The sequence below is a fragment of the Emiliania huxleyi genome (assembly GCF_000372725.1).
Source record: "Emiliania huxleyi CCMP1516 unplaced genomic scaffold EMIHUscaffold_97, whole genome shotgun sequence".
Classification (NCBI taxonomy): domain Eukaryota; phylum Haptophyta; order Isochrysidales; family Noelaerhabdaceae; genus Emiliania; species Emiliania huxleyi.
In genome coordinates this window covers 184,568-209,108 of record NW_005194814.1, presented here as the reverse complement: position 1 = coordinate 209,108, position 24,541 = coordinate 184,568, and the positions used below count along the sequence as shown (strand labels likewise).

Sequence of the window (24,541 nt, the reverse complement as noted above, 5' to 3'; positions counted from 1 at the left end):
GCGCGCATCGCGTCCGCCCAGGCGGCGAGGACGCCGTCGTGGGGCCGCCAGTGGTGGGCCTTGTTGTAAAGGTAGTCGCCGAAGAAATCGACTGGCATGCCCCGCTCGAGCGCGACCCGAAGGGTGGGAAGCGCCACGGAGAGCCAAAGGCCGAGCTTTCGCTGGAGCTCGTCCTGGAGGGCGTCGGAGGAGAGGGCGGTGGCGTACGTACCGTCGACACGGACATCGAGGGCCTTGCCGGCGAAAGGCGTTGAGGCGGAGATTGAGGCGCGCGGCTTCGCGGTTGTTGACGGCGCTGTCTCCGAGGGACGGGAAGTTCTTGACGTGCACATCCCGCGCCTTGACGAGCTCCAGGTGCGCGAACCAGTCCTTGTGATTGCTGTGAATGTGCGGGGTGAAGGGCTCGCACGCAATCAACCTCGCTCTCCCCAGCGCGCAGCGCCACAGGGCGCATTTCCTTCTCAATGACAAGTTCTCTAGCGCGAAGGACTCTCTCTCTCTTTCTCGAAGGAATATCCACAGAGAATCAACTACAAACTGAAAATCTCTCTCTCTGAGAATCTGAGATATGCGGTGTGTCTTCGTGTCAACATCGAGGCAGCCGGCATTTTTCTCCTGGTTCGTTTGTTTTGTTTCGTGCTCAGCAGGCACATTCATTGGCAAGCAAGCAAGACATTCCGGCCTTCATTCAAAAAAGAAATCGCGCACCCTCTCTACCACGCACGCCAAGCCTTCCCAAGCGGTCCCTCTCTCCGCAGCTCGCGCGCGTGCATGGCGGGGCCATCGGATCTTCCCGCCGCGGCGGACCAAGGGGTTGATGCTCAGACAGCCGCGCTACGTGCGGGCGCCTCCTCCGCGCAGTCCCAGATTTCCTCCAGCTCTGCGCCGACTGGTTGCGGGTCTGCCGCGCCTGCCTCATCTCCCATGAGTGTGGTTGACACAGACTCGGGACGAATCTCACCAGGAATGCGCGGCCCGGCCCAGCTCCCGCGCGCGCTGCGCATCCCTCTTCCCTCCGAGCAACCCTGTGATGCGCGGCCGGCGACACTTCAGCGCCTGCACCTCTGCTCAGATCGCCTCTGCACTCCCTCTTGTTCAGATCGAAGCTCGTCCGCGGCCAAGGACAGCACAATCACCTCCGAGCCCAAGCGCGGCACCTCGCACGTCTTCACCCTCGGCGAGCGGAAGTGGAGCTACACTCGCCATGGGCCGTACTCAGCGCCGCCGCCGGTGCAGCTCGCAGTGAGCGGGTACCAACCCATCTCGTGGTCGGTTCCGCCGACGCCAAAGAAGGGCGGCTCCAAGTCGAAGGGCTCGTCCGGCGACCCCGAGGCGGACGCGAGGCGGCGGCGCCGGAAACGCAAGAAGAGGAGGCGGCAGCGCGCTGAGGAGGCGCGGCTGCTGCCGGCGCTTGCAGCCGCCCGTGGCGACTGCGCTCCAACGTCGCCCGCTGCGCACCAGGCGCTGCGCGCGGCGGGCGCAATCGTCCTCACCAGCGAGGAGGCGGCGCGGCGCTTGGCGAGCAGTGACGCTGCCGCCGCCGCGAGCAGCAGCAGCAGCGCCGGCGCCGGCGGCGCGCCGAGCACCGCAGGGGGCGCGCCGGGCGGAGCGCCGGGGGGCGATCTGGGCGTGCCGGGCTTTCCGGGTGGGCAGGGCGTTGGGCTGGTGCACATGTGCCGCTTCCCGGGCTGCCACAAGATCTTCGCGCTGAGCGACGGGTGTCGCAAGCACGCGCGCAAGATGCACCCCGAGTGGCTGAAGGAGCAGGTGCTGCCTTGCCTTCGCAGTCACTTCCGAGTCACTTCCGAGACGATTCCCTCCCCTTCCTCCGCCACCGCGCACACCTCTGCGGCCGCCCCACCGGGTCATGGACGTCCCTGCTGCTCTTGTCGGGTGCTCCTCTGAGTCTCCCCGCCCGCCACGCCCCCGACACGCCCACAAGACGACTCCTGCCCACACGAGCCGCCCCTCTCCGTCGTCTGCAGGACCGCCAAACGAAGCCCTGCTTCCAGCTCGAGCGGGCATGGCGGGACGGGGCGGCCGCGCACAGCCGCGCGGGGCGGGCGGGGGGCGGTGCGCGCCGCGCCCCGATGCCCGCCCGCCCGCGAGCGCCTGCGCGCCCCAGACGCTCGCGCCACGCTGGTGCTCTAGGCTCGCTCCCGCAAAGCATGCTCGTCAACCCGCCGCAGCCTCAGCCCGGCAGCCCCGCCGCCGCGAGCGGCAAGCAGCAGGCGGCCGGGGGGCGGGGCGACGGCAGGGGGCCGTCCAACGGCAAGGCGCGGCTGCAGGCACAGCCTTCGGCACCCGCCGCCGCCAGCGCCGCCGCGCCGTTCGATGGGAGCAACGGCGCCGGAGCGCTGGCTGCCAGCAGCATGGCCGACTCGGCGGTCGCGCGGCATCACCAGCAGCGCAAGCGGCCCGCGCCGGCCGACGCCGACGCCAACGTTGAGGCCAGCTCGGACGCCGCGCCGGCGCCGCCGCCCTACTCGCGTTCGGTGGGGGAGACGGCCGCACCAGAGGTGCGGGGGGGGGGGGGGGCGGGGCGAGCCTCGGCTGATCTCGACGGCTCGACCTCATGGCTGATGTCGATGGCTTCCCCTCGGTTAGGTGCGGTGGAGCAAGGAGCGGTGCGCGTACGACGCGGTGCTGCCGCACGGCGCCTCGTGGAGCATGCGCCAGATCGAGTGGTTCGTCGGTACGTGGTGGCGCCACCTCGCAAACGCGTCGGCAACCCGCTAGATGCTCGAGGGCAGAGGCGGCGCACACAACACAGGGTGGAGGGCGCAGCCCGCTGCACCAGCCACGCCGCTCGTAGCGTTCGTCTTGCTCGTTTGCCGATTCTTCGGCCTCTCGCCGAGTCCTCGCGGCCGGTGCCCCGCTTGAGAGAGACGTCCCCCTCGGGTCGCGTCCTCGCAGGTCGCCACCTTTGACCACTCGCTCACCCACTTCTCGGAGTGGGCCTCGGACGCGCAAGGCGCCCCCGCCGCGCCTCCGGACCGGGGCCCCCTCCCCCCGCGCGCGTCGGCGCCGCCTCACACCGTTCTGCCGTCGTGCGCAGGCCTCGACTGTTTGCTCGCATGGCTGCCGCAGACCACGCACGGGCGCGCCTCGCCCTTGTCCCTCGCCGCCCTCGCCGCCGCCTTCGCCGCCGCCTTCGCCGCCGTCTCACGCCCCGCCGCCGCCCTCGCCCCGGGGCCAAGAGAGTGGTGCACGCGTCCAAAACACGCCCAAGACATGTCCATGGCCCGCCCCGCGCAGGCACGAGGACCTCGTGACGCTTCAGATCCTCGAGCTGCTCGAGTATGCCGAGCTGCGCAAGCTGCCCGCCCTCGAGCGGCTCTGCGACCTCGTGCGCGGCCTCGAGCACCACGCCGACCGGCAGGTCGCCGAGACGGCTGAGCGGGTGACCAAGGCGCGTGCGGGGGACGTGTAGCTGCAGGGCCGGAGCCCTCCCTCAGCCGTCCCGCAACCGGCGTCTCGCACGCAGGAGCTCATGGAGGTCATCGACCCGACGCTCGCGCCACCGCGGCCCGCTGGCGCCACCGGGAGCCGCAAGAAGGCGCGTGCCGATGAGGACGGCGGCCCTCCGGTGCGCGGGCGCGGCGGCTGGCCCAAGTCGACCGCGACGGGCTCGCGCAAGGTTGCAAAGAGCCAGCTGGCGCGGCGCGGCAACGTCGGGCGCAGTGCCGACCGCAGCGGGTGCGCCGGAGCCTGGCGTGGGCGTGGGCGTGGTGGTGGTGGGCGGTGGCGTGGGCGTGGTGGGCGGTGGCGAGGGCGTGGTCGGTGGTGGACGCGGGCCCGCCACTCCTTGTCCCGCGGAGGGCGTTGCTCGCTTGCAGCCCTGCGCCCCCCGGCCCATAGGTACGCGGCGATTGACGACGGGTACCGCTCCCCGGAGGACGCGGAGCTCGACGACCCGCAGATGGGCTGCTTCTGCGGGACGGACCGCCACTTGCCGACGAGCAAGCTCCCCTTCGCGGGCGTGTGGGTGCAGTGCGAGCTCTGCGAGCGGTGGTGCCACGGCGAGTGCGCCGGCATGACGCAGGAGGAGGCGGACGCCGCAGACTACTTCCACTGCGCCCTCTGCAGCGACAACGAGCCCGCCGCCGCGCCGCCGCGGCAGAGGGCTGCGCCGCCGCCGCCGCCCGCGCCAAAGGCGCCGCCGCCCAACGGGGGCGTCTACCTCGACAATGTGGACGCCAAGCTGTGGCAGGGAGCCGCAGCCGAGGGCTGGCAGACCTCGCGCCGGTGACGAGACCGCGAAGGGAGAGCCGCGAAGGGGAGGCCGCCCTCGACACGCGGCCCGCGGCGCTCTGTAGGTGGGACGAGGCTTCGTCCGAGCACGTCATCGCCTTCCACCACCCGCCGACTGGAAAGGCGCGCGTGCGCCACACACCTGCCGCACCCCTGTCTGCCCCCGACGCACAGCACACGCCACCACCTCACGCCGCACGCCTCCCCCTCCTCCCTCCGCCTCTCTATCCGAACGCGCCCTCCACTCCAACTCGCTCTCCATTCCGACGCGCTCTCCTTCCCTCGCCACAGTCGTTTTCCAGCCGGGCCGAGGCAGTGTTGCACGCCGCCATCCAGCACCAACGCGCCGGCCGGTGACGACATATTCCGCCCGGCGGATTCCGCAAGATTGCTACGCCCGCGAGGGGGCAGGATGGAGGTGCGGCGCGGAGGGGGGGTGGGGGGGTGGGGGTGGTGGGGGTGGGGGTGGGTGGGGGTCGCACTTTGCAGTCAGACGCCCTGCTCGCGCGCGGATGAGCCGCGAGCAGAGGCAAAAACCTGGGGACGTTCGCATGCGTGCAGAGCCTCCAAGCCGTCGGAGAGATCCCTTCGGCTGCGAGAGTACGTCGCGCTTTACTCGCGAGTGTCCCACCGTCCCGCCCGGGCCCGATCGCGTGTGTTTGCCCACTGCCGCGCGGAGAGGTTTTGCGCGCGCGTTTTTCACGATCAGATCGTGTGTGCGTGGGCGCGCGCCCGGCGAGCGACGACGTCGTCGTGTGGACACACAGTAGTGGAGTGTCGCAAACTTGAGACCATGTCATAAAGACGCTCCGTACCCCACCGCGGAAGGCGAAGGGTCGGGTCGGGCCCGGCCTGACAAAGAACATATTCACATAGCCCCGCGCGTGGATTACGCGTAAGCCGTTGGTAGAACTACCGCGCGAAAACTCTTCCGGGTCTGAGAGATACAAGGCATCACAAATTGACACGCGAGATGCGCACACACGCAAGCTGTTGCTGGCGTATGCATTCAGTATTCTGTGCAGGTGAGTGTGCTCCCCTCCCGGCGGGGCTAGTCGAAGCCGCCGTCGCACCCGCCATCGAACCCGCCATCGAACCCGCCATCGAACCCGCCGTCGCAGCCGTCGAGGGCGCTGCCAAGGAGCATTCCGCCGACGAGGCCCGAAGTGAAGCCGCCTCCGCCAAACCCACCGCCGTAAAAGCCACCGCCGTAAAAGCCGCCGTAGCCGCCGTAGCCGCCGTAGCCGCCGTAGCCGCCGTAGCCGCCGTAGATGGGCGGCGCCTGGTGCACCACGTGCGGCTGCGGCTGCGCATGGTGGTGGTGGTGCACGACCCGCTGCTGCGGTGGCGCATACTGCTGCTGTGACGGCGGTGCGTATTGCGGCGGCGGGGCCGCTTGGGCCATAGCCACCTGCGGGACCGCAGGCTGGGCAACAGCGACCGGCGCCGGCGTCGCGACCGGCGGCGGGCTCGGCACGAGCATCTCAAACTGCTGCCCCGCCGCCAGGCCCGAAGGCACCGTCACCTGCATCAGCCCGGACGGAGTCTGCACCTGCAGTGGCTGCCCTCCGCCGACGCCCGAAGGCACGGTCACGATCATTCTCTGCATCGCAGCCTGCTCCGGCTGCACGGGCACGGCCTGCGGGACGGCTTGAGGCACGGCCTGCCGCGGAGTGCCGCACATCTCACACTGGCTGCCCTTCGTGTTGTTGTAAGTGCATGCGGAGCAGGACCAGGACATCACGCCTCTCTAAAGGCAAGCAAGAAGCCAAGCGGTAGAAAAACCCGCCGCGCGCGCCCGCATGCAACCAGAAGAATTTTACCAAGAATCCCGCTCGGGCAGGCGGCGGCGCCGTCGCAGGACGAGGCAGAGGAGAGCGACGCGTCAGAGGAAGAAGCGACAAGAGAGAGAACGACGAGAGTCGGACGACCGCGAGGACCGAGGTGGCATGAGGCGATGAGGGTGTTGCAGCGAGAATCGGCGAGGTGCGAAGAGAGAAAGGAAGCAACCCTTCCTGGCTCACAAGCTTAAGATGTTCACGGGCCCCCCACACGGAGGCAACCCTTTTCCTGGCTCACAAGCTTAAGATGTTCACGGGCCCCCCACACGGAGGAGACCACACTCTTTAGCTGTACTCGTCTAGGCAGGGGTTGGAAAGGAAGAGGCAGACGCCCAAGCGCCAAGGCGCAAGGGCTAGGGTGGGCGGCGGCTAGCACCACACTCTCGAGACCACACTCCTCTCCTTAAAATCCCTGTGTGGTGGCGGCGTTGCGACGGTGTATCATACACTTTATGCCACCGTTGCATATCCGGGATATGCAACGGTGGCATAAAGTGTATGATACACCGTCGCAAAACTGCATTCCTGGGTCGTGCGGAGATGCATCCGGTTTTGGGTACCGGCGGATAGCAGGTGAACGCTAAGGTGGGTTTCGAACCAGAGTGACAACGCCCGTCTGGGTTTTTTGCGCCGAGTCGAACTGCGGGATTCGAACTCGAGACCCAATGCAGTTTTGCGACGGTGTATCATACACTTTTAGGATATGCAACGGTGGCATAAAGGATATGCAACGGTGGCATAAAGTGTATGATACACCGTCGCAGGCGTGCCGTCCTCCCATCCCTCCCCTGCCCCCTGCGCCCTGGGCTGTCTGTCTTGCTTGATGCTTCTTTCCTTTTTTTCGAGCGAGGCGGGGTCTGCCCGTCGGGTTGTCGCCCTATCTCTCCAGGAGATGTCTGGTCGATTTATTTGTTTATTCGCGCCTGCGTGCGCACGCCTTTGGCTGCTTTGTTTAGTTAGGCGGGCGCCATCGGAACGCGGAGCGTCTTGCTGAGGCGCTCGAACACGGGCTCGATTGAGTCCCACGCGGCACCGACCGGCGCCGAGAGAGTGAGCAGCCAGAGCACGTCGACGTTCCTCGCCTGGCCCATCTCCTTCATGCGTTCTCTCTCCGTGTTTGTTCGGTACTGCGAGACCGACGACATCGTGAGCGTTGCGAGCGTCCGCCGCGTCGACAGCGTCCCGAAGCATTCTCCCTCGTCGTACTCGCCCGCGCACCTCTGACTGGTGTATTGATACCGCACGTACCGCCGACCGTCGTCGGCCGTGTATCCAGAGGCGGCACCCTGCTGGGTGAGCTTGAGGACGCCGGGCGAGCGCGCCGCAGATGCCGTCATTGTCTTGCCGACGACATCGGCGGAGCCCTCCCCGCTGTAGACATATGTGGCGAGTGCGAGCTGGTCGTCGGCCGAGAGGCTGCCGCCAGCCTGTTGGCCGAGCGGGAGCAGCAGCAGCTTCACAGTCGCGCCAGTCGTCACGTCATCGGCCTGCAGCACCGTTTCTGTGCGCACGCGCACGATGGAGGCGAGTTGCCTCTGTACTGCAAAGTTGCTCGGTAGGTCTAGCAACCACTGCACGCCTCCCTTCTCCGCTGCGACGACCGGGCCGGCCGACAGACAAGACGGCAGAGTCAGGGCGGCTGTGGCCAAGCGCCTCCGGCTGATGAGGGCTGGAGGCCCGAGCTCGAGCGCGGAAACGAGGCTAGTGAGGCCGACGTGCAAAAGGAGGGCGAGTGAAACCATGCTGAGCAGTCGTGTTCACAGCCTTGTTATTGAGAAGAAAATACCTCGTATGGCGCTGTGCGCTGGCCTGTGAGAGGTTGAGGTGTTCACACCATTTTCGAATCTAGGGATCCCTAAATCATGTGCATATCACACCGTTCAAACGCGGCCCAGGAGCGTCCTCGCGCCTCGCGCATTTGGCTGTGTGTTGCCGGCACTGGGTCTGCTAGAAATAGGCAGGAAGAAGCGGTCCGCCTGCGAGAAAAGAGAAAAGTGGTCTATCCCGGGGCGTGCTGCAGTTAAGGGGAAACCTGGTACGCGGGGCTAACCCTCGGAGAGTATTATCGTATTACTAGCTCCGAGTAGAGGGTGCGTTCTGCTGCTAGGGGAAACCCGGAGCGCGGAGCTATCCCTCGCGCCTCGGAGACCCGTGTTATGGCCCTGCGACCGCGCACCCCCCTACCTAGGGGTCAGGGCTCTCTAGCCCGTAGCCCGATGCCGATCATCCGGCCCGCTGGGTGCGCTTCTGAGCTCCCCGGCCCTGGATGTGAGGTTACCGACTGCACTCCAAGTGCTCCAAGTGCTCCTAGCGCGGATGAGCGTCTCTCCTTGCTTGTATCTCCGGCGCGTCCGCACGGTTCCAGCCGCCCGCCTCGTCGGATCTGGCTCGGGAACCGTCAACCGATGTGTCTCATGAACGCCGAGCCCGAGGTGCTCGAGGTTCTGTGGTGTGCACAGAGTCCAGCGGACTGGTGCGGAGAGCGGAGAAACACGAAAGCCGCATATTCTTGACAGTAGTCGTCAGTAGACAGAAAAACTTCGTGTGTGTGGGCTCTGTCGTGTAGTGGGCGCACGCTTTCATGCGAATGCGCTGATTCCCGCGCGGCATGGTGTTGCTTCTAGCGAAAGGACAGCCGTGCGCGAGCCACGCTCACGAGCCGCCCTCCAGTGCCCTGAGGCACGGTGGCACGCTACGTTGGAGCCTGGAGGCACAACGCCCTGCCCGGCTTCGGCCACGCTCTCGCCACAGCTGCATTGTATGCCCCCGCCCGCTACGCGCTAGTCCCCTCGGCTACTCGCTCGCGCCTCACTCCTCATGCACCGTGTCGCTGCCCTGCCCGCCCTCGCCAAGCGCCGGCGAGAGGGACGGGTCGTCGAGCGAGTCGCCCCGCTCGGCGCCTAAGGAGAGGGGAGCAGCACACGTCACGGCAGGGGGACTCCCCACGCCGAAGCGTGGGACAAGGGCGGGGCGGTCCGCCAAGGGTGAGTACGGTGTTCATTGCCGCCGCAAAAGGGTGGTACGTGTTCGTTGCGCGCGTGCGTGCGCGTGCGTCTGCGTCTGCGTGCGCACGTGTGCGTGCGTGTGCGTGCGTGCGTGTGTGCGTCTCGATGTCCATGTACGTGCAGTGCGTGCGTGCGCGTGCTGCTCGGCGCCTCGCTCGGCGCGAGACCAGGGAGGCCTCCCCATGCTGCCCGAGCGCGGCAGCTCCTCCTCGCCCTCCTCGGCGGCAGCCTGACACGGGAGCGGACCGAGAAGGCTCGGAGGGGGCCCGGGGCAGCCTGCTGCAGGCCCCGCGCCGGGCAGTCACCTCGAGGCGCGCCCCCTCCAGGAAGGCTGCGCAGAGCCACTCCTGCAGCCCCGAGCCCGGCCGCACGCCCGACCGATCCGCCGACACGCCTGCCCACAGCCGCACGGGGCCGGTGACAGGGGGGTCGCTTCACGGCACCGCCGCCTCCCCTCCCCCCGGCGCACCGACGACGCGGTGCCGCACCCCGTGCACGACGAGGTCGTCCGTCTCGAAGAAGCGCTCCGCCAGCGCGGGCACCGCCGCGACGAGCGCGATCGGGTCGTACATGTTGAAGCCGCGCACCTGCAAGTGGCGAGATCAGCCGAGATCAGCGGAGATGAGCGGAGATGAGCACACCGCACGCCGCGGCCCAAGCCCCGGGAGTCTCTTCGAATCTCTTCGAGTCTCGGCGAGTCTCACCAGATCCCAGATCGAAACGTCCTCTGCCCGGTCGCGCCCGTCGCCCCCGAGGAACGTGTCACAGAACCAGCGCTTGTCGCACCGCACCGGAAGCCCGGCGCGAGACGGCGAGTCGGCGGGCGCGCACGCGCGGCGCCACAGCCGCTCGATCGACGTGCGCTGCGTCTCCTGCAGCCGAGACACGGCCGAGATGGGGGCGAGGCAGAGCATACAGCCGAGATGAGGCCGGAGATAGCCAGGATGCGGCTGAGGTGCAGCGGAGATGAGGCCGAGAGGTGGCCGAGAGGTGGCCGAGATGTGGCCGAGTGGCCGGGAGGGCGCGTCTCCTGCAGCCGCCGCCCGATCTGTCCTCCCGTCGCTGCGAGGTCGTCGTAGGTGGAGCGAGGCACCTGAGGTGCGGCGAGGAGCGGCGGGGGCGAGATCAGCGGCGCGGTGCGGCGAGAGGAGCGGCGAAGTGCGGCGGGGTGAGCCGAGAAGCGGCGGCGAGAAGCGGCGAGCTTGTGTCGCGCTCGTTGTGAGGAGGGGCGAGGCACCTGGCAGCCGTAGGCGGCGAAGCGGGAGAGGACGAGGAGAGGCACGCCAAGCTCCTGCAGGGAAGGGTCCGGGAAGGGTCCGGGAGGGTCTGGGAAGGGCGCGAGCGGGGCGGCCAGCTCCTGGCAGCGGTGGTAGAAGAAGCGCGACGAGGCGGCGTCAAAGGCGTTGTTGTGCGCAGAGTCGGGCTCGAGCATCTCGCCCGCCTGCAGGGAACGGGTGCGGGGGGGTCAGGGGAAGGGTGCTGCAGGCGGTCGGAGCCTCGAGCCGCTCGTCGGTGCCGCCGCTACGCCGGGCGAGAAGGGCAGCACGCCCCCCTGGATGACGACCTGCCGCACCTGCACACCGACAAGGAGGCGAGGCGGTGAGCCGCGGCTTGCTCGGCACGCCGCCCCCCGGGCCAGGACCGGCCGCGCCTTCCGCTTGAAGAGGGCGCCCTCCTCGCGAAGCAGCTCCGCCGCGTCCTGCAGGAGGCTTCCCGGAAGGTTGCAGGAAGGTTCGGCGAACCCATCTCTCGGCCATCTCTCGGCCAGCTCTCGGCCATCTCTCGGCCATCTCTCGGCCAGCTCTCGGCCAGCTCTGGCGCCTTGAGACTCGACACCACCACCAGGACAAGCGACCGGTCCTCCGCCGCGAGCAGCGAGGAGCGCATCAGCGCGAAGCCGGCGCGCAGGCCTGACTGCGCCCCCGTCGAGCTCAGCCCTCGCACCAGATACCGTACCTTCTTCATCTCCTCGACAGCGGCCGCCTCGCCGCCGCCGCCGCCGCCGTCCGTGCCGGCGGCGGTGGGGACGCCCGAGAGGCCGAGCGAGCGCAGCGTGCCGGCGGCAAGCTGCGCGCGGAGGTCGGCCGGCGCGAGGCAGGTGATGACCCCACGGCAGGCGAGCAGGCCTAGAGGAGGGCTTCCCAGACGGCTCAGGGGAAGGCACGAGGCGAACCGATGGCAGCGCGAGAGCGCGCCGCGCTGCGTCAGCGCCGCGAGAAGCACGAGCAGCATCTCGTCGTCGAGGTCCTGGCCCGGGTCCATCGTGACGAGGAACTCGAGCCCGCGCCGCGGCGAGCTCTGCCGCCCGCGCCGCTTCCGATGCTCCGAGAGGCAGCCAATGATGTGCTCGAGCGCATCGTCCGCCTGTGCCGCCTGAGCCGGCAGGCTCAGGAGCGCCTCGCGCACAGCGAGGCACACCTCGGGCGGCAGGCTGTCGAGCAGCTGCGTCGTGCTGGGCTCCTCAAAGGACGCGCCCGACCCAGACGCGGAAGAAGCGAAAGCTGGAGGTTCGTTGGACGCGGCGGGCGGAGAAGGAGGTATCGACGGCGGCCGGCGTAGGCGAGGTGGGGACACGCCGACAGATCCCATGAGCGCGTGGGCCCTCTCCAGAAGGTCGAGCATCGTCGAGCGGCCGTGGCGGAATACACCAACCTCTCCCTTGCGGGAGCCAGTTGGCCGGCCCAAGAAGCAGCGAAAAGAAAGCCGCCGAATTTTCTTTCTTTCTTCTCCGCCGCAAGCGGCGGCGTCACAGGACGAGGCAGAAGGGAACGACGCGACAGAGAAGGAAATGACAAGGGAGAGAACGACGAGAGTGGGACGACCGCGAGGTGGCATGAAGGTTGCAGCGAGAATCGGAGAGAGACTGCGAAGAGAGATAGGAAGAGGCAGACTCCCTAGGGTGGGCGACGGCTAGCGCACCACACACCTCTCCTTAAAATCCCTGTGTGGTGGCGGCGTGCCGTCCTCCCATCCCTCCCTTGGGTTGTCTGTTTTCTTTCTTTCTTTCTTTTTCCGCCGCAAGCGGCGTGGCGCGGAGCCGTTGTACATTCCTCCGGGGGCCCCTCTGCGCCGGGGAGGCATTGTTGGAGGCTAGGACGCAAGCGTCCGTCGCCTTTTTCAAACTCGGGGCCCACTCCGCTGGCGCTGCGCTCCGACCCGAATTTTTTGAGGGCCATGAAATTGAAGGTGTTGCTGCGCAAAAGGGGCGGGGCGCGGGCGCGCGGCGGGCGCCGAGACGCGAGAGTTCTTAGAGCGAATGCTCGTCGTCCTGCCCCCAGGACTTTTTCATCGTACGGCATATTTTGTGGCTCTGGCCAAGGGAAGGGTGGTGACAACTCCCCCCTGCCGGTCCTTGAAGAACTAAGAAGAAGAGAGATGGTCTTTGAGTAAATTCAAAAAATCTGAAACTGAGACAATCGTGGTCGACCTGTGCACAGCGGAGGAATCTTGTGCGCCGTCGCTTCTTCAAGCGAGAGGTCAAAACTGTGTGTCACGCCACGTGTAGGGCGTGCTGTGCTGATACGCTGGCCGCAGGGCGTGATAGGTTCGCGTGGCCACACCGTGCGTCGCGCCTGGCCCAGCGGTGAGCAGGCCGCCTGGTGACCTGCCGGTGGAGGACGAGTTGTGGCGCGTGTAGCATCCGATCCCGGCAGGCAGGTCGCGCAAGTGCTGCGCCGGCAGCGGCTGCGCTCGGCGGGTGGGAGCAGCCGCCGGAGGAGCTTCAACTGTGAACAGCCAATCCGTTTTGCGCGCGACAGAGCCCCGCGCAGCAGCAGTTGCGAGTGCGCTCGTTGAGCATGAGCGTGTGTAGCATCCGATTCCAGCCGCAGGCTCGCCTGCCGCGTCGCGCCACGACCTGCGAGCTTTGCTGGGCGAAACGGCGCCTGGATAGCCCGGTGACGAGGACAGCCAATTTGTCTTCCTGGCCACTGACCCACTGGCCGCAGCTGCTGCAATCGCGCCAGTGGACCACGACCGCGTGCCCATGCCAGCGGGGCGGTCCGGGTCGTTGGCTCCGGACGCAGCAGAAGGCCACTGCATGCTTTGGACGCTAGGATGCGATGCGAGCACCGAGTGCCGCCTCGTAGACGTCATCCCCACGCTTTTCGGTTTCGCGAGGAAAGTGGGGGGCGCATTCGCGAATTATTTTTCTTCTTTCAATAATATTTATCTGTGAACGAAGAGCATTGCAAGCAATCGTACCCAACTCTGTCGATCGGGAGCTCGGGCAGGGATGGTTGATAAAGAGATGAAGGACCCTCCTTAGGTCCGTCCGCCTCTCACACCCTCCCTGTCTCGATGTTAGCTTCTTGTTTCTTATCAACCTGTCTGTGAAACGCCGGCGGCGGCGATCCGGGAGTATTAGGGAGCAGAATCCGGCTTTTTACCTTGGACTCCCAAGACTCGCACGTCCTCTTCACTGCCCTTGATGCTCGCGCCCATTGTCCTATCCGTCGTACGCGGCCGTGCCGTCTGGGGTGTCAGCGCACCCGAAAACCGCGGTAATTTCTCAGCAGCTGGCCAGCGCGAGAGTATGGCAATTGACAAGGCACGGGCGTGCAAGACCGTCTGCCGGTATTGCGACGGATGTCTCAAAACTGGGTCAATCGATGCGGGGCTGCGTGCCCGCTGGGTGCCAGCCCCGTCAGTTCCGTCGGACCTGCTTGGTGAAAAGCGTATGGTCGAGTTTGAGGACCTCAATCATCCAGGTTGCGAGCGCACGATGCGGGTGGAGCCGAGCGAGACAGAGAGACTTTACGATCTGGTGATGAGCGGCACGGACGAAGACGGCAAGTCGTGGTCGACGAAGGCAAGACCAATCGCCACAGGCGTGGAGGACTCCGATTCGGACGACGAATACTTCTTTGTGGCGGACTTTCCAGCGGCCAAAAACAGCGGCTCCTCGATGCTCATGGGTCGACTGGCAAGCGACAAGAGCGCGGTAGTTTGGGGCGATGGCAATGCCTGGACTGCACTCAACGGCACGGCACGCGGTTGCGACAGGTGCGTGGACAGGGGGCCGTGGCCTTGCCATGAGGAGGGATGCCCGAGCAACGAGGTCGACTGTGGCACGTTGCTGCATATTGGGGCGTGCCTCTACCCCTTCTCCAAAGTGTGGAAGACGCCGCCAGCAGGCCTGGAGCGAGGTCCGCAGTCTTACATCTTCATGCAATGTCTCAGGACCTGCGGCGTGTGCACGGCTGAAGAACGGGGCAAGCAGCTCGCTCTGGAGCTTCAAAAGGCTGCACATGCAGCAGCTGTCGCTGCGGATACTGCCGTTGCGGCCAGCGTCGCCGCATTCGGAGTGGACACGGGCTATTTGCCGCCATTCTTGTCGGCGGTATCCGGACCTAGTCGTGGCCCGCAAGCTTACGTGGAAGTCGCTCTCCTCTCAGCAGGCGAAGCAGAAGCAGCGAGCATGCCCCATGCGCGCCGCGGCTTCGCCATTCTCACGTTGGCCGTTGCCCTCGCCGGCGTTGCCCGACACTTCCGCCGCCGCATCTCGTCTCCCGTCGTCCTCACTTAGACTCCCTCCTCACCCACCCGACGCCGACTTCGCCGTATATCACATAGCTCTCGTTCTGATGGCGTGCCGTGTAAGGAACAATCCATAGAGAGACACTCATATACTACCCCGAGTGGAGTGTGCGCGTACAGAAACAAAGGTCGGGGCGTGATTGCGGGGGAGATACAGAGTAGTAAGGAGGTTGCATTATTTACTAGACAACGTACCATGCCATGGACAACTCGACACACTCGTCTCTTTTCGTGAGCCGAGAGAGGGCACGCACACAACAATCAAGTGGAGGAGCGCGAGAGAAGGAGTCAGGCGCTCAGCGGCGAGGGCGGCGGCGAGGCCGGGCGGGCAAGGCAGGCGGCCCACCATGGGCGCTTCAGGGGTGCCAGCAGGGAAATGGCAGGCTGCTCGACCACCTTGGACTCGGTGGGCGTCGGCACTTCTGCCACCGCACTCACTCGCTGCTGAGGGCAGCTCGCGACATAGCCGCGGAGCTTCGAGCGCGCGTGCAGCATCTCGCGCGACTGCTGGGAGGTGAGGCTCCAGCCGACCGCATCGCCCACATCCTGCGGGCACTTCACGCACGATCCACCGAAGGCGGCGGGCAGGCTCTCAGGGCTCGCCAGCTTGTCGAGCGCCGCCGCCGTCGAGGCGCCCGAAGCATTAACGCAGATGCGGTCGCGGATGTCCTCGGAGAGCCAGGGCTTGACGATCTTGTACCCCATGCTGAAGATGCCCGGTGCATTCACGCAGACGATGGCACCGAAGAGGCCCGGATAGTACGAGTCCAGTCCGAGCGTCTGCTTGACGTGTCCGGTAAGGAACCGCATCGAGATCATCCGATAGCTGAGGCCCTCAAAGTCCATCACGAAGGACATGCGGATCAGGCGGCCGGTGGCCGCGGAGCGCGCGTCGACGATTGCGAGGTTGTACTCCAGCATCGCCACCATCGTCAGCAGAAATTCCTCGGGCGTCAGAGCCGCAGTCACTCTCGAAGGGTCAAAGTCATCATGCACCACAATGTTCAGCGGAGCGCCGTCACGAGTGCTGCGGTGGGCGGGGAGGATAGACATCGCGCCGAGCAGCCGGTCGACCCCGTTGCGCACGTTCATCAACGGCACGCCGGCCAGCGCGCGCGAGCGGACCTCAAAGGCACCCATCTTTGCACGCCACCGCGTCGCCACCGCAAGACTCTCTGCCGCCGCGGCGGGGTTGGCCCCGTCAGTCAGCCACCGCAGGAGGTAAATGTCGGTATGTGCGTCCTCGACGCCGCCCGCCTCGAGGAATGCAGCGCGCAGGGTCGCGAGCGCGGCCTTGTTGGCCAGAAGCTCCTGCTTTAGCGTGCTCCCAAGCTCCTGCTCGAGCGTGCTCCCGGCCCGCGAACTCTGGCGGCCACCGGTCGGAGTTCTGGAGAGGTCCTCGCTGACGCGCCCCGCGGCGCACTTCAGCCATTTTCGCCGCAGAACGATCGGCAGCAGCAGCAGCACTGCAAGCTGGAGCAATGCCAGGGCGTTGTCTGCGGTCATTGCGAATCCAGCGGTTGTCGTTGCCGTTTGTTCTCCTTGCAGGAGTTGTACGTCCTCCTTCCCACGTGGCATTTTCGGCGGGCCGAATTACCGTAACAGCCGCTTGTTTTAGGTTTGTTGTAGGTACATTGTTGGAAAAGGGAGACACAGAGCTCACACAAACTCGCTGTGATCTTGCGTGAGCTCTGTGTCTTGATTTGCCAACAACATACCTAAAACAGTGGGTGGAAAGCGAACGAGTCACTTAACAGGGGTCGATTGGGGCGGACCAGCCTGTCCAGAGCGCAGACAGAGGCAGAGGTGCCTTTCTGGGATCTTGCGATCGAGTCTACTCGGCCACTCTCCTTTCGTGGCTGATAAGCATTCGCACACGCTTGTAAGTATCGATGGTAAGTAATAGCCATTTGTTTGTGTTGTATGTCTGTTGCGTTTGATGATGTGCCAGACCCAGAGAGCAGAGTCCCCCACCCGCGCCGCACGCCGCTCGCTCGCCAAGCACATTTTTCCGCCTACTCTCTGTCAGCTCTCTCTCTCTCTCTCTCTCTCTCTCTCTCTCTCTCTCTCTCTCTCTCTCTCTCTCTCTCTCTGACTCTCTCTGACTCTCTCTCTCTCTCTCTGACTCTCTCTCTCTCTCTCTCTCTCTCTCTCTCTCTCTCTCTCTCTCTCTCTCTCTCTCTCTCTCTCTCTCTCTCTCTCTCTGACTCTCTCTCTCTCTCTGACTCTCTCTCACTCTCTCTCTCCCTCTCCCTCTCCCTCTCTCTCTCTCTCTCTCTCTCTCTCTCTCTCTCTCTCTCTCGCTCTCTCTCTATCTCTCTTCCTGCCTCTTCTGACTTCTCTCTCTCAATTGATTGATTGATTGATAGAAAGGCGAACGAAGAACAGTCAGGCTCGGACTGGACACCAACGCGCAACGGCAACGCGGGTGTCTCTCAACTCGGTCTGCTCAATAAAAAAGGCGTGGCCGCTTATGCGGCCCGATGGGGAGGAGCGGGGCGGACTACGGGGATTGGCTTCTTACACAGCCCTTCCTTGCAGCGAGCCCCCTCCAACCCACCCGCGCTAGGTCTCGGGTTGTTATATAAAATGAACTCGGGGGCACGGGACGCGGCACAAACGGGGCACAAACGCAGGTCTCGGGTTTGACGCATGGGGCACCCCCGCGAAACTCGTGAATGAATGAACTACCGTCGGGTACTTATTTTAAGAGCAGGTAAACAGCAATAGATCCGGCCCTCAAGCGGCCTAATCGATACCCAGCCCTCACGGAATCGGTCCCTCGTTGTACAGCAATCGATCCTTCACACTGCCCGCGCTGCCAAACTTGCTGAGAATCGGTCCCCCCACCTGTGGCGCGAAGCTGATATGTCTCCCGCGCTCGGCGCGCCGACCGCGCAGCGGCGGCAGACCACCCTCCGGTTCGAGGGGCGCCTGGGGGTGAGCGGGCTGCCTCCGCCAGAGTTTGGCTCGCCCACCTGTGCGGGCCCCCCTGTACCCCCTCCCCCCCCCCCGGCCCGGGTGTCTAGCAATTGGTCCCTTGGCAAGCGCGAATCGGTCCCCCTGGCTCCAGGAACTGATCCGGCACTACACCCGGATCTATTGCTGTTTACCTGCTCTTAAAATAAGTACCCGACGGTAGCCGCGCCAGTCGGAGAAGGGTGGACTCCATTCACTTCTTGTCTTGCCGTGCTCATGCGGCACGCTCGTACAGTTACAGCCGCCACCGGTGCGCCGAGACAGCTCTGCCGAGGATTGGTGTCCAAGGCTGCCGAAGGCGGTCCGAGCAGACCTCCACACAAGCTGCGCTCACAGCTGTGGTTCGACAACCCCGAGAACCCGGGCATGACCGCGCTCTACATCGAGCGCTACCTCAACTGGGGCCTGACGCGCGAGGAGCTCCAGTCGGGGCGGCCGCTCATCGGCATCGCCCAAACAGGCTCCGACCTGTCTCCGTGCAACCGGATCCACGTCGAGCTGGCGAGCCGAGTGCGTGACGGAATTCGCGACGCGGGCGGTGTGCCCTTCGAGTTCCCGTGCCACCCTATCCAGGAGACGGGCAGGCGGCCCACCGCCGCGCTCGACCGCAACCTCTCGTACCTCAGTCTCGTCGAGGTGCCGACGCGGCTGCCCGCTCGACTGTACCTCTGCGTCTGATCTCGGGTAGATCTCGGCTGATGAGCTCATCAGGTGCTGCACGGTTACCCGCTCGACGGCGTCGTGCTGACAACAGGCTGCGACAAGACAACGCCGGCCCTGCTCATGGCCGCCGCGACCGCCGACCTGCCCGCCATCGTCCTCTCCGGCGGCCCGATGCTCGACGGCTGGTGGGAGGGAAAGCTGGCGGGCTCAGGCTCTGTCATCTGGGAGGGGAGGCGAGGCCGCTCTCGTCGGGCGAGAGCATCCACGGGCGGAGGGGGGCGGACTGGGGAGTCGGCGCCTTAGGCGGCTCCTCTCCTCTGGCGAGATCGGCTACTCCGAGTTTATGGACCGCGTGTGCGCGTCGGCGCCGTCGCCGGGGCAGTGCAGCCGCACGGGCACCGCCTCGGAGGAACGGGCTGGACTGAGTGTTTGCTGACTCGGTCGCTCAGGCACTGCAACACCATGGGCACCGCCTCCACCATGAACGCGCTCGCAGAGGCGCTCGGCATGTCGCTGCCAGGCAGCTCCTAGACACCTCCTGGACACCTCCTGGACACCTCCTGGACACCTCCTAGACCGCTCTTCAAGGCCATCTATCGCCACCAGGCTGCGCCGCGGTGCCGGCGCCGTACCGCGAGCGCGCGCAGTACGCCTATCGGACGGGGCAGCGTGCCGTCGGGCTGGTGCACGAGGATTTGCGCCCGTCCGCCATCCTCACGCGGCCCGCCTTCCTCAACGCGATCCGGGCGAGCGAGACGTCGCCGGAGGTCCCTTGGAGATGCCAGTCTGTCCCGCTGACCGCGCCCGTCTTGCGCAGGTCAACACCGCCATCGGTGGCTCGACCAACGCGCCGCCGCACCTGCAGGCCGTCGCTCGGCTGCGCAGGCGGAGCTGTATGTCCCAAGGCCTTTCCTAGACCTTTCCTGGAACCTTCCTGCAGGCCATCGCTCGGCCTGCGCAGGCGGAGCTGTATGTCCAAGGCCTTTCCTAGACCTTTCCTGGAACCTTCCTGCAGGCCATCGCTCGGCATGCGCAGGCGGAGCTGTCCGTGCGCGACTGGGACGAGCACGGGAACGACGCGCCCCCTCGCTCGCCACACCTCGCCTCGCCTCGCCAGCACCACCCCCCCCCGATCTCCGCGCGGTAGGCACGACCTGCCCCTCCTCGTCAACGTCATCCCGTCGGGCCAGTTTCTCTGCGAGTCCTTCTACCGTGCGGGCGGCGTGCCGGCAGTCATGGGGGAGCTGCTCGCGGCCGGGCTGCTGGACGGGGCCGCCCCCTTGCGGCCAGGGCGCAAGCCGACCACTCCTCTCCGTTCATCCGCGAGTCGATGGCTGAGGCTAGGCGCCCCTCACGGTGACCGGGCGCAGCGTGGCGGAGAACGTGGGCGCGCGGCGCTCGCTCGACGAGGAAGCGCCGCCCGGCCCCGCCCCTCTCTTGCGTTGGCACCTGTTCCCTTGTTGACATCCCGCCGCATTCTCCCTCAGGACGTCATCCGCACCGCCGCAGCTCCGCTCCGCGCGCGCGCCGGCTTCCGCGCTCGTGTCGGTGTTGAGGCGCATTCTGCCCGCGACCGTGACACGTCCGCGCCGCCCTCCTTAGGCTTCCGCGTGGTGTCGGGTAGCTTCGTCGCTTCGGCGCTGCTCAGGAGGAGGCCCCTTCTCGGACCCTCTCGGAGCCTCCTGTAGGAAACCTCTTCGACTCTGCGCTGCTCAAGACGTGCGTCGCCTCTCCGACACCCCGACATCTCCCCGTACCTCCACTTCTCCGCACCTCCCGACATCCGCACCTCTCGACTCTGCCCCACCATCTAGACAGGTGCGTCATCTCCGAAGACTTCACGAAGCGCTTCCTGCAGCGCGCGGGGCGCGAGGGCCTCGGGGCGTGCTCCCTCTGGAGGCCTTCTCGCACCCTTTCCCCGCGCCTCCCTGCAGGCGCGAGGGCGTGCTGGAGGCGCGGGCGATCGTCTTTGAGGGCCCCGAGGACTACCACGGCAGGATCAACGACCCCGAGCTGGCCGTCGACGAGGACCGCGCCCCCTTCCTCCGGCACCTCCTGTCCTCAACGGTCCGGTCGCCTCACATGACTCTGGTCAGCAGGATTGCATCCTCTTCATTCGGTACGTCGGGCCGGTCGGCTACCCCGGCTCTGCGGAGGTAGTCAACATGCAGCCGCCCGACGCGCTCATCTCGCGCGGCGTGGACCACTTGCCCTACCACGTCCTCGAGAGTACCCCGAGACCACCCGAGATCACCCGAGATCTAGGCGTGGCGCACCTGCCCACCGTCGGCGACGGCCGCCAGTCGGGCGCGAGATGCAGCCGAGATGCAGCCGAGATGCAGCCGAGATGCAGCCGAGATGCCGCGCCCGCCGGCCGCTTCGGAGGTCGCTCTGGCCTTCAATGCGCCCGCGCGGCCGATTCGGCGGCGGAGCACGGCCGCTGCAGCGGCGGAGCACGGCTGTTGTTAGGCACGAGCTGTTGTTAGGCACGAGCGAGTCGCCGTCGATCCTCAACGCGTCGCCCGAGGCCGCCGTCGGCGGGGCGCTCGCCATTCTGCGCACGGGCGATACCGTGCGGCTTGACGTGGCCGCCGGGTCGCTCGACGTGGTCCGCTGCGCCGACGGAGGAGAGATCACTCCGGCTGTGCTCGAGGTGCGGCGGGGGGGGGGGGAAGGGGAGGAGAGAGCGGGGAGGCTGCAGGGCTGAGAGGAGAGAGGAATGGAGGTGGCGGGGAGGAGAGAGCGGCGCGGCGGGCGGAGCACGCACCTCGCCCCCAAAGGGAGACCCTCCTCCCCCCCCCCCTCACCCTTAGGCGCGGTGGGCGGAGCACGTCCCTCCGCCGCTGCCGAGCCAGACGCCGTGGCAGGAGATCTACCGCGCAACGGTCGGCCAGCTGGAGACGGGGGGTTGCCTCGAGCTCGCGACGAGGTACAAGCGGGTGGCAGAGCAGCTGGCGCGAGATAACCACTAGCCGCTACCCAGTTTAGTTTTGGGCGATGCAGAGGGAGACTCCGCAGAGGCACCGCCAGCCGGGGGTCCCGGCCGCGTAGTCTACCGGCCCGTAGTACGTCGTAGTCGCCGACCACCCCCACACAAAGAAGAAAGAACCCTGCACAAACGGAAGACCGCATGGGCGGGGACTTATTGGCCCTTGCTGAGTGTGTGCTCCTCGCTTTTTACATCCGTGCCGTCTTCCACAGTAGACAGTACGCGGTATATTTAGAGCCGAGCTGTTCCGTTTTTATTTTGTAAGATAGGGTCCCGAGGCTCTTCCGTGTTCCGACTTCACAGATCCCGACCCCCGTGCGCACGCTTCTGAGCCGACGCGATGTGTGACGCGTGACGCGAGAGCCGAGAGCGAGCGAGACGGGGGGCGTGGTCCTGGTCTGGACGGACCGGCGCGGAGCGGCAGAGCGATATCGAAAAATCCTTTGGTCCCTTCTACGATCTAGCATTTGCACACGCGTGCAGCAATGCGCAAGACTAGCAGGACTACAAAACAGAGCTAACACTCAGGTGAGAGAGGTGAGTGCGATAGAGTGCGAGTTGCATGGAGTTGCTGCGATCGATCACCCGACCTGAGGCACCTGACCAGCGCGGCCCTTCACAGGGCGACTACTCTCAAGGCGACTTCACTCTCGCTGCGGAGAGGGGGAGATAACGCGGTGCGCGCTACGAACACCCTATTGGAAGTCGGGCAGCACGGTCGTCTCCATGATCTTGCCCGTGACGATGTACGGGTCCATGTTAGAGGCGGGCCGGCGGTCCTCGAAGTAGCCCTTCTTCTCCTTCTCCGTCATACGCGGGATGCGGACCGAGCAGCCGCGGTTGGCGACGCCCCAGGAGAACTCCTTGTACGAGGCCGTCTCGTGCGCGCCCGTCAGGCGGCGCTGGTTGTCGAGGCCACCAGAGGGGTCGTATGCCTGGATGTGCTCCTCCTGCTTGCCCGGGGCGCCCAGACGCTCCATCGCCTTCTTGATGGCCTCGTACCCGCCCTCGGCGCGCATCTCCTTGGTCGACACGTTGGTGTGGCAGCCGGCGCCGTTCCAGTCGCCCGGGATGGGCTTCGGGTCGAAGGAGACCACCACGCCATACTGCTCGCACACGCGGATGAGCAGGTAGCGCGAGGCCAGCAACTGGTCGGGCGACTCGATGCCGGTGCATGGGCCAACCTGGTATTCCCACTGGCCGGGCATGACCTCGCCGTTGATGCCCGAGATGTTGATGCCAGCGTAGAGGCACGCCTTGTAGTGCGCCTCGCACACCGCGCGGCCAAAGGCGTTCTCGGTGCCGATGGAGCAGTAGTACGGCCCTTGCGGGCCGGGCTCCCCGTTCTTGGGCCAGCCGTACGGCGTCTTCTTGTCGGGCTCGAAGAGGGTGTACTCCTGCTCGATGCCGAACCAGGGCTCGGCCGCCTTGATCTTGGTCATGATCTTCTCGCACTCGGCGCGCGTGTTGGTCGGGATCGGCTCGCCGAGGCCGCGCGGGCCGTCGGGGTCGGGCTTGTAGCAGTCGCAAAGCACAAGGATGTTGTCGCTCCCCGGGCGGAAGGGGTCCTTGTAGACGGCGCACGGCTTGAGGAGAACCTCGGAGTCGTCGCCCGGCGCCTGCTCGGTCGAAGACCCATCGAAGTTCCAGATGGGCAGGTCGGCGGGGGCGGCCTTGGCGTCCTTGGCCTCGAGCGTGCGTGTCTTGCAGCGGAGCTCACCGTTGCCGCCGACCCAGATGTACTCAGCCATTATCTTGCCGCCCTGGGGGAGCTCCGCGAAGCGGGCCTGGATGCTCAGATCACACTTGGTGTACGGGGGCATGCCTGCCATGGTTGAGGGCGCGAAAGGTGGGGAGCGGAGACTGCGAGACGCGACGTGCTTCTCCAAGGGAAGGTGCAAGTTTGTCCCCCCTTCGACCTTACCCACGAAGACACGGAGAACGCCGGAGAAGCATGTTTTCTTTTGGAGAGGGCGGGACCAGTCTTTGAGTTTGTGTGTCTGTGTATCGCTCATCTTCGCTTGTCGTCGTCATCTGTCTCGCGTCCACCCATACCGCGTGGATCTCCTGTCCGCTGTCGCGCGTCTCGCTCTCGGGGCTGGTGCCGGTGTCAGCCTCATAGCAGATCTCGAAACACGTACGACGACGACCATCGAGTGCGGGTGGGCAGGCCCTAAAACGGCGGGAGGGGTAGGGGTGCCGCTGTAGGGGTGTGGAGGGGTCAGGAGGGCGGGAGTGCGGACCGTGACCTAAAGCCCTCCACCGATAGAGGTGTCAGGCGGCAGGGCCCAGGAGGGGTGGGGGCTTGGAGGGCTGGCCAAAAGCGAGGCGTAGGAGGGGTCCAGAGGGCTAGAGAGGGCTGGAGGGGTCGGAGGGGGCTAGAGGGGCCGGAGGGGCTGTGCGGATGGAGGGGTCTGGAGGGCTCGGGGGGCTTGGAGGGCTTGGAGGGCTCGGAGGGTGTCGTCCGGCAAGAGGGTCACTAGCGCGAGGGGTGGGGCTCGGGAGGGGTGGAGAGCTCGGAGGGCTCGGAGGGCTCGGAGGGCAGAGAGGCACGAGGGTGGCGCTGGAGGGCTCGGGAGGGCTCGGGAGGGGTCATGAGGGATGGAGTGCCCGGAGGGCTCGGAGGGGCAGTGGTACAACCTCCGCGCAGTGGTACAAAGCAGGCCCTACTGCAAATCCGCAACTTTGCGCCGGACACTTCGGCTTCGGTACCTTGCCTCAGCTATCAGCATCGGTGACCGTACGCCGCAGCGTCGCAGCATCGAGCTATAGAGCATCGCACCGAGCTCAGCGGTCTGATCACAGAGTGCTCGCACCGAGAGGGCGTCGTCATTCTCCGGGTGGAAGAAGTCTCTGTAGGCGCCACCGGCGCCGCCGAGCATCACCATCGGTCGGATGCCGCTGCGGCTCGACGCGCGTTCGACGCCCTGGAGCAGCGGCTTTGGCCTTCAGCCACTTTAGCCACTCGATAGTGCCGCCGACTGCTTGCCGACAGTGTCTTTAGCCCTCGACTGTGTCTTCCGAGTCAGCCTCTCGCTCGCGGCACGCGTCGCTGCGGCCAGACTGTGCCGTCTCAGGGAGCAGCGACCTTTGAATCGCCTGTGTCTGCTCTCCTCTTCGGCAGGGAGGACAGGCGAGACTCCTTTCGTCCGTCCGAGAAGAGTTTAGCTTCGCAGCAGAAAATGTGTCGCTCCCGCCTTGACACGGAAAAGAGCGGCGGAAAATCAAGGGAAAAATCTACTTCTCTGGTATTGCTAAAAACCTCTCTCTCT

At 66.0% G+C, this 24,541-nt stretch overlaps 8 protein-coding genes across 8 annotated transcripts; 1 reads left to right on the top strand and 7 right to left on the bottom strand.

The window, feature by feature from the left end:
• Positions 1-5,031: 5,031 nt before the first annotated feature.
• On the bottom strand, positions 5,032-6,019 carry EMIHUDRAFT_439281 (hypothetical protein). Its single transcript, XM_005756438.1, has one exon. The coding sequence runs from the start codon at positions 5,993-5,995 to the stop codon at positions 5,306-5,308; it is 690 nt and encodes a 229-aa protein (XP_005756495.1). The 5' UTR covers positions 5,996-6,019; the 3' UTR covers positions 5,032-5,305.
• Positions 6,020-7,367: 1,348 nt separating this feature from the next.
• Positions 7,368-7,849, bottom strand: EMIHUDRAFT_360445 (hypothetical protein; the record flags this gene model as incomplete). Its single annotated transcript, XM_005756437.1, has 1 exon — positions 7,368-7,849. A coding segment is annotated over exon 1 (470 nt), but the record flags the coding sequence as incomplete, so codon positions are not given.
• A 757-nt stretch (positions 7,850-8,606) lies between these two features.
• On the bottom strand, positions 8,607-11,762 carry EMIHUDRAFT_360443 (hypothetical protein). Its single transcript, XM_005756436.1, has 11 exons — positions 11,296-11,762; positions 10,922-11,226; positions 10,752-10,799; positions 10,617-10,673; positions 10,458-10,541; positions 10,335-10,391; positions 10,137-10,190; positions 9,805-9,978; positions 9,570-9,687; positions 9,406-9,494; positions 8,607-9,329 (listed from the first exon to the last, which is right to left on the bottom strand). Exons 1-11 carry the CDS (start codon positions 11,720-11,722, stop codon positions 9,093-9,095), a joined length of 1,650 nt encoding a protein of 549 aa, XP_005756493.1. The 5' UTR covers positions 11,723-11,762; the 3' UTR covers positions 8,607-9,092.
• A 726-nt stretch (positions 11,763-12,488) lies between these two features.
• EMIHUDRAFT_360441 (hypothetical protein) lies at positions 12,489-13,173 on the bottom strand. Its single transcript, XM_005756435.1, has one exon. The coding sequence runs from the start codon at positions 13,085-13,087 to the stop codon at positions 12,578-12,580; it is 510 nt and encodes a 169-aa protein (XP_005756492.1). The 5' UTR covers positions 13,088-13,173; the 3' UTR covers positions 12,489-12,577.
• A 1,753-nt stretch (positions 13,174-14,926) lies between these two features.
• Positions 14,927-16,144, bottom strand: EMIHUDRAFT_107915 (hypothetical protein; the record flags this gene model as incomplete). Its single annotated transcript, XM_005756434.1, has 1 exon — positions 14,927-16,144. One exon carries the CDS (start codon positions 16,142-16,144, stop codon positions 14,927-14,929), a length of 1,218 nt encoding a protein of 405 aa, XP_005756491.1.
• Positions 16,145-17,983: 1,839 nt separating this feature from the next.
• EMIHUDRAFT_453960 (dihydroxy-acid dehydratase) lies at positions 17,984-21,252 on the top strand (the record flags this gene model as incomplete). Its single annotated transcript, XM_005756433.1, has 13 exons — positions 17,984-18,253; positions 18,329-18,465; positions 18,584-18,705; positions 18,887-19,047; positions 19,296-19,324; positions 19,428-19,512; positions 19,625-19,663; positions 19,768-19,828; positions 19,969-19,999; positions 20,215-20,299; positions 20,380-20,509; positions 20,767-20,933; positions 21,094-21,252. 13 exons carry the CDS (start codon positions 17,984-17,986, stop codon positions 21,250-21,252), a joined length of 1,476 nt encoding a protein of 491 aa, XP_005756490.1.
• A 712-nt stretch (positions 21,253-21,964) lies between these two features.
• GLN1 (glutamine synthetase) lies at positions 21,965-23,092 on the bottom strand (the record flags this gene model as incomplete). Its single annotated transcript, XM_005756432.1, has 1 exon — positions 21,965-23,092. The coding sequence occupies one exon, from the start codon at positions 23,090-23,092 to the stop codon at positions 21,965-21,967; it is 1,128 nt and encodes a 375-aa protein (XP_005756489.1).
• Positions 23,093-23,329: 237 nt separating this feature from the next.
• Positions 23,330-24,405, bottom strand: EMIHUDRAFT_360440 (hypothetical protein). The gene has a single exon (XM_005756431.1). The coding sequence runs from the start codon at positions 24,155-24,157 to the stop codon at positions 23,936-23,938; it is 222 nt and encodes a 73-aa protein (XP_005756488.1). The 5' UTR covers positions 24,158-24,405; the 3' UTR covers positions 23,330-23,935.
• Between the last annotated feature and the right edge of the window lie 136 nt (positions 24,406-24,541).